This window comes from Muscardinus avellanarius (assembly GCF_963383645.1).
Source record: "Muscardinus avellanarius genome assembly, chromosome: 16".
Classification (NCBI taxonomy): domain Eukaryota; kingdom Metazoa; phylum Chordata; class Mammalia; order Rodentia; family Gliridae; genus Muscardinus; species Muscardinus avellanarius.
In genome coordinates this window covers 1,345,039-1,352,422 of record NC_137802.1, presented here as the reverse complement: position 1 = coordinate 1,352,422, position 7,384 = coordinate 1,345,039, and the positions used below count along the sequence as shown (strand labels likewise).

Here is a 7,384-nt window from a genome sequence, read left to right as displayed (position 1 = left end):
TCCTAGGAGGTAGAACATCCTGGGTTCAATGCCTAGTACCAAAAAAATAAAAGGGGGGTAGGCTGAGTAAGACCTGAGTGGGCGAAGGGAGAACAGACCCCTCTCTCTCTGGGTCTCTCTCCGGAATCGGAGTCCTGCCTCCTCTCGCCCCCCAGCCCCCCCCCGCCCTCCCCCAGGCTGCAGCTGCCAAAGCGGCCGCAGGGGACCCCACAAAGGGACAGATGCTAAGGCCGCCAGACAGGCCAGATACCCTCTCCCCTCGCTGCCGGCGCCCCCCTCCTGCAGCCCCCCAGTAAGCCGCCGGGGTCTCGGCCTCTCTTCCGCGCACCCCCCTCCCCGGCCCTCCCCGGGGGCGGGGCCCGGACGCGGCCCGGACGGCGGGGACTGGCCGCCCGCCCCTCCCCGGCCCCGCCGCGCCCCCTCCCCGGCCCACCGCGCGAGCCGGCTTTGATTTCCCTTTGTGCGGCCGGGCGGCCGGGCGGCGGCTTGGGGAGGGGGCGCCGCGGGTCAGGGCCCCCGGGGCGCAGCCAGCGCAACAAAGGGGGCGCCCCGCCGGGGTCCCGACCCCCCGCGCGGCAACTTTGCGGGTGGCGCCCCCCCCCGGACCCGGCGCGACCCCAGGGGGGCCCGGCCCGACCCCCGCCCGCCCCGCGGCGGGCTGCCGCAGAGTCTGCGCCCGGCCGGACGCGCCACCTGCGCTCGGCGCCCCCTCCCCAGACGCCCTTCCCGACCCGCCTCTTTCTCCACCTCTGTCTCCCTCTCTGGATTCCTCCTTCCCGGTATCCACGCTGAACCCGGCCAGAGCGCACACCTGATCCCCCTCCTCCTCCTGCTCCTCCTCCTCCTGCTCCTCCTCCTCCTGCTCCTCCTCCTCCTCCTGCTCCTCCCCCTCCTCCTCCTGCTCCTCCTTTCTCCCTCTCTGGATTCCTCCTTCCCGCTTATCCAGCCAAAGCGCGCACCTGGTCTCCTCTTTCTCCACCTCTGTCTCCCTCTCTGGATTCCTCCTTCCCGCGTATCCACGCTGAACCCAGCCAAAGCGCACACCTGATCCTCCTCCTCCTCCTCCCCATCCTCGTCCTCCCCTTCCTCCTCCTCCTCTCCTCCTCCTCCTCCCCTTCCTCCTCCTCCTCTCCTCCTCCTCCCCTTCCTCCTCCTCCTCTCCTCCTCCTCCTCCCCTTCCTCCTCCTCCTCTCCTCCTCTCCCTCCTCCCCGAGAACAGGACCCAGCACAGGGCATGTGAGGCAGGTTCGGGGCGACCCCCGCCCAAATGGCCAAGTGGCTTCGGGATTACCTGAGCTTCGGCGGCCGGAGACCCCCGCCCCAGCCGCCCACCCCAGACTACAGCGAGAGCGACATCCTCACAGCCTACCGGCTGCAGAAGGACCTGGACTTCGAGGACCCCTATGAGGACGCGGACAGCCGCCTGGAGCCGGAGCCCGAGGGCCCCGGAGACGACGCCAAGTACGACCCTCCCAAGCACCGGCTGATCAAAGTGGAGGCGGCCGGCAGGGCCGGGGCCAGAGCCCTGCTGGGCAGCCCCGGGGAGGAGGTGCGCCGGTGGGGCTGGGAGGGTCAGGGTCTGCGCCCAGAGGGGCACCGGGTTATGCACGACCCCAGGGTGGCAGGGGGCCGAACCGTCCTCCACCTGCCTGGCGGACTTTGTAATCTGTCTTTATTTTTATTTTTGCCGCGCTAGGGTTGGAACCCAGGGGCATCTACCAAAAAGCTACACTCCTGAGCCCTATTTCATTTTCATTTTTTATTTTATTTATTTTTTACTTTTTTTTTGCGGGTCTGGGGATGGAACCCAGGGGCATTCGACCTCCGAGCTACACCCCCTGCCCTATTTTTTATTCTTTATTTGAAACAGGGTCTCATTGAGTTGCGGAGGACCTCACTAAGTAGCGAAGCCATGATCCTCCAGTCTCAGCCTCCCGAATGCTGGGATCCCAGGTGTGCACTACATGCCCGGCTCTATCCTGTCTCCTTTTCAGGGCCTGGGGCGGGCTGTCCTTGGGCCTGCTGTCCCTGGTCCCTCCTCTCAGCTCCCTTTCAACTTGGCAGCTGGCCCGGTCTTCATACACCAGCTGAGGAAGGAGCCCCGGGGACAGTGTTTACTCCTTCTCGCTCCTGGGCTCTGCCCTTCTCCCTGCGAGGATCTCCAGCTTACAGAAGTGGGAACTGAGCCTCGCAGAAGGGGATTAGCCCCCACCCCCACCCCGAGGGAACAGGGCAGCAGCAGATTAATTAGAATGGGAGCCCAAGGCCGGCGTGGTGGCTCAACTTGGACCCCAGCACTGGGAGGCTGAGACCAGAGGATCGTGATTTTTGGCCAGCCTCAGCTCCTTAGTGAGGCCCTTTGCAACTCAGTGAGACCCTGTTTCAAAATAAAGAAGAGAAAATAGGGCAGGGGGGTGTAGCTCAGAGGTAGAATCCCCCCTGGGTTCCTCTCCAGTACCGTAAAAAATAAATATATAAAATAAAGAATTAGCCGGGCGTGGTGGCGCACGCTTGTAATCCCCGCGCTTGGGAGGCAGAGACAGGAGGATCGCACAGGTTCAAAGCCAGCCGCGCGCGCACGCTGGCTTAGGAGACCCTGTTTCTAAATAAAAAATATAAAAATAGGTCTGGGAGTGTAGCCCGGAGGTAGAAGGGCTTCCAGGAACTCCAGTACCACCAAATAAATAAATAAATAAATAAATAAATAAATAAAATTTAAAAAAAGGGCTGGGGTATAGCTCAGAGGTAGAATGCCCCTGGGTTCCTCCCTAGTACCATAAAAATATAAATATATAAAGAATAAAAAATAGCGTCTGGGGGGTGTACCTTGGAGGTAGGATGCCCCTGGGTTTCATCCCCAGTACCGCAAAAAAAAAAAAAAAAAAAAAAAACATAGAAAAATAAAATAAAGAATTAAAAATAGGGCTGAGGGTGTAGCTCGGAGGTAGAATGCCCCTGATCTCAATCCCCAGTACTGCAAAATTAATGAATTGAAGATTAAAGGCGGGCCGGGCCGGTGCAACACCCCAGCAGGACTCCCCCCTGGACCTCTCCCCTGGACCTCTCCCTCCACTCTTTTCCCAGCCCGAAGTGGACCCTGAGTATTCGGACCCCTTTGACGCCCAGCCGCACCCCGGTTTGGGGCCCTCCTCACCCCCAGACGATGGCTACATGGAGCCCTATGATGCCCAGCGCGTGGTCAGCGGTGAGTGGGCAGGCGCTGGGGGCGGGCGACAGGACCCCGTGAGCCGGGGCTGACCGGTGCCCTCGCCCCCAGAGCTGCCGAGCAGGGCGGTCCAGCTGTACGACACTCCCTACGAGCAGGACCCGGAGCTGGGGGCCGAGCAGGGGCCGAGCCGCAGGCCCCCGGAGGACGAGCGGCCGGCCGACGAGTACGACCAGCCCTGGGAGTGGAAGAAGCGGGACATCTCCAGAGCGTTCGCAGGTGCCTGTCAGTGCACCCAGGGCCGGCCCTCCCTCGGGGGTTCAGTTTACGACCCGGGGCCGGCACCTGGCCTTGGGGGAGGCTGAGACGGGAGGATCGCGCAGGTTCGAAGCCAGCCTCAGCTGCTGAGTGAGGCTCTCAGTAACTCAGTGAGACCCTGCTTCCAAATAAAATAGAAAATAGGTCTGGGAGTATACCTAGCCTGGAGGTAGAAAGCCTCTGGGTTCCACCCCAGTACCACAAAACAACAACAACAAAAATAAAATAAAATATAAAATAGGACTGGGAGTGTAGCCTGGAGGTAGAAGGGTTCCATCCCCAATACCACAAAAAAAGAAAAAAAGAAAAAAAGATATAAATATATTTGTGTGTGTGCGCTACTGGAGTTTGAACTCAGAGGCATTCTACCTTCAAGCTACACCCCCCAGACGATTTTATTTCTTGTCTGGAAACAGGGTCTCACTAGATTGATAAGGGTCTCACGGCGTTGAGACTTGCTGAGGCTGTCCTTGAACCCGCGATCCTCCTGTCTCAGCCTCCCAAGTACTGGGCTTTCACGTGTGTACCCCAGAGCAGAATTGGGAGCTGGGGGGTCCCAAGTTGGAAATAGCCAATCCACCCTGTAGCCACACCCCGTTTTGTGATTGGTCGTTTCTACCGCTGCCCCGCCCCCTCGATGCCACCAGCTTTACGAATGGCCACACCCCTCTTTTCTGAAGGCCAACTGGTTGCTCTTGTGCCAATCCCGCCCCACTTTAGAATTAGCCCCTCCCGCTCTGCTCTGATAGGCTGCTAGAAACTGGCGCCGCCTCCTCCTCAAATTCCATTGGCTCACCTCTGCGCCACCCCCGCCAGGTGGGCTGGACTTGACCCTCTCTTCCCTGACCCTCCCTTCCAGTGCAGTTTGACAGTCCAGAATGGACCCCGGGCTCAGCCAAGGAGCTCCGGAGACCCCCCCCCAGGAGCCCCCAGCCCGCGGAGCGCGTGGACCCGGCCCTGCCGCTGGAGAAGCAGCCGTGAGTGGGGAGTCCGGGGTGGCAGAGCCCGGCAGCCTGCGGCCATCTGCACTGGCCCGAGCCCCCGACCTCGGGAGCGGGGCGGCTTGGGTCAATTCATTCATTCACTTCATGCATTCTTTTCAGTTCATCACTGGGCACCAGCGATCGCTGCAGACCCAGCCAGAATCAGATAAGGTCCGGGTGCCCCGGGCATCAGGTTCTGGGTTCAGGTTTCAGACTGTGCGGCCCGAGGCCCGCGATTTAACTTCTCTGACCTCCGGCTCTCAACTCCCAGACAACGCGTGGCTGGCAGGAAAAGGAGAATTTCTGCCTTTTACTTGCGTGGGTCCTGTGGGGGATGTAGTGGGCGTTCTACCTCCCAGCTCTGATTTACTTTTTAATTTTGAAACAGGGTACCACGAAGTTGCAGGGGGGCTCGCTAAGTTGCTGAGGCTGGCCGCGAACCTGCGATCCTCCTCCTGTCTCAGCCTCCCAAGTATGTATGTATGTTTGTATGTATGTATGTATGTATGAATGTATGTATTTGAGGTATTGGGGATGGAGCTCTCAGGGGCATTGTATCTTCGAGCTACACACCAGTCCTTTTTGTGTGTGTGTGTGTGTGTGTGTGTGTGTGTGTGTGTGTGTGGTACTGGGGTTCCTGGAGCTACACTCCAGCTACCTCCGAGCTACACTCCCAGACCTATTTTTTTACGTACTTTTTTTTTTTCGGGTCTGGGGATGGATCCCAGGGGCATTCATCCTCCGAACTACACCCCCTGCCCTATTTTTTATTCTTTATTTTGAAACAGGGTCTCACTGAGTTGCTAAGGGCCTCACTAAGTAGCTGAGGCGGCGTGAACCGCGATCCTCTGATCTCACCCTCCCAAATGCTGGGATTACAAGCGTGCCCACCATGCCCGGCATTTTTTTTTTTTTTTTAAATTTGGAAACAGCGTCTCTTAAGCCAGCGAGGCTGGCTTCAGACCTGCACTATCCTCCTGTCTCCACCTCCCAAGCATGGGGATTACAGGCATGCGCCACCACGCCCGGCTCCAAGTCCTATTTTTTAGTCTTTTTATTTTTTGAAACAGGGCCTCACTGAGCTGCACAGGGCCTCACTAAGTTTAGTGAGGCTGAGGCTGAGGCTTTAGCCGGGCTGAGGCTGTCTGCAAACCGCGATCACAATCCTCCCGTCTCTGTCTCCCAAATGCTGGGGTTACAAGCGTGCCCACCATGCCAGGTCTGGTTTCACATTTAAAGGCCCCAGCCAGCTGGGTCCTGGATGTGGTATTGCAGGCCTGTGATTCTAGTACTTGGGAGACTGAAAAAGGAAGATTACAGGTTTGAGGCCAGCCTCCGCAATTTAGAAAGACTTGAGCAACGTAGCAGGATCCTGTTAAAAAAAAAAAAAGCCGGGCGGGCGTGGCGGCACATCCTTGTCATCCCAGCATTCGGGAGGCTGAGACAAGAGGATCGCGGCTTGTGGCCAGCCTCGGCTGCTACTTAGTGAGGCCCTCTGCAACTCAGTGAGACCCTGTTTCAAAATAAAGACTAAGGCCGGGCGTGGTGGGCACGCTTGTCATCCCCGCGCTTGGGAGGCTGAGACAGGAGGATTGCGCAGGTTCGAAGCCAGCCTCAGCAACTTAGTGAGACCCTGTTTCCAAATAAAAGAGAAAATAGGTCTGGGAGTATAGCCCGGAGGTAGAAAGCCTCTGGGTTCCACCCCCAGTACCACCAAAAAAAAAAAAAAAAAAATAATAATAAATAAATAAATAAAGACTAAAAAAATAGGCTGTGAGTGTAGCTCGGAGGTAGAACGCCCCTGGGTTCCATCCCCGGTACTGAGACCCTGGTTTCCCGGAAGTCACGAGACCTTGCACCTGCTGTGGGCTGGCCCACCCTTGGGGGATGTGGTGGGGGGAGCGTGACCTTGCGTGAGACATCCGCCTCCCCCACCCACAGGTGGTTTCACGGGCCCCTGAGCCGGGCGGACGCGGAGAGCCTCCTGTCACTGTGCAAAGAAGGCAGCTACCTCGTGCGGCTCAGTGAGACCAGCCCCCAGGACTGCTCCCTGTCGCTCAGGTGAGACCGGCCTCGACGCCCCTGGGGGTCCCGGCCCCACCCCAGCACCGCTCTCTGGAGTCAGCTCTGTGGAAACCGGCCCCCTGGCCCGAGGGCTGAAGTCCACCCCTTTACGTCTGTTTCAGACCACGAACTCAGGGCGCCCTGCTGCTCGGCGGCTACCCTGAGATTCCAAAGGCGTCTATGAGTAAAGGCTGCTACGGAGCAGCCGAGGCCGGCCGCGAGCCACGACCCTCCGGTCTCAGCCCCCCAGATGCTGGGATGACAAGCGTGCGCCACCCTGCCCGGCTCCTGCTTCAAATTTTAAAAAATAATGATAGTTAAGAAGGGCCGAATGAATATAATACACCGATAAAAAATAAAAAAGAAGGGCTGAGCCGGGGGTGGTGGCGCACGCTTGCAATCCCCGCGCTTGGGAGGCGGAGGCAGGAGGATGGCGCAGGTTCGAAGCCAGCCGCGCGCGCTGGCTTAGGAGACCCTGTTTCCAAATAAAAAAGTATAAAATAGGTCTGAGAGTGCAGCCCGGAGGTGAAAGGGTTTCCAGGAACCCCAGCACCACCGGAAAAAAAAGAAGGGCCGGGGGTGCAGCTCAGCCCTGCGCGGCCCCGCGGCTGGTGGGTGCGATGGGCGGGGGCCTGGGCCCTCAGAGCGGCCTGCTCCCGTCCCCAGGAGCAGCCAGGGCTTCCTGCACCTGAAGTTCGGCCGGACCCGCGAGGCCCAGGTGGTGCTGGGGCAGCACGGCGGCCCCTTCGCCAGCGTGCCCGAGCTGGTCCTGCACTACAGCGCGCGCCCGCTGCCCGTGCAGGGCGCCGAGCACCTGGCCCTGCTCTACCCAGTGCTCCCGCAGGGCCCCTGA

The 7,384-nt window shown here is 59.2% G+C and overlaps 1 protein-coding gene across 2 annotated transcripts; it reads left to right on the top strand.

Moving 5' to 3' along the window:
* Positions 1–1,267: 1,267 nt before the first annotated feature.
* On the top strand, positions 1,268–7,384 carry SHD (Src homology 2 domain containing transforming protein D; the record flags this gene model as incomplete). 2 transcript variants are annotated; one of them, XM_080712886.1, is made up of 6 exons in its annotated part: positions 1,268–1,492; positions 3,085–3,205; positions 3,278–3,445; positions 4,344–4,461; positions 6,409–6,528; positions 7,198–7,384. In XM_080712886.1, 6 exons carry the CDS (start codon positions 1,268–1,270, stop codon positions 7,382–7,384), a joined length of 939 nt encoding a protein of 312 aa, XP_080569012.1. The 2 variants fall into 2 exon arrangements, with proteins under 2 accessions (XP_080569012.1, XP_080569011.1); XM_080712885.1 differs by having other exon boundaries at positions 1,268–1,549.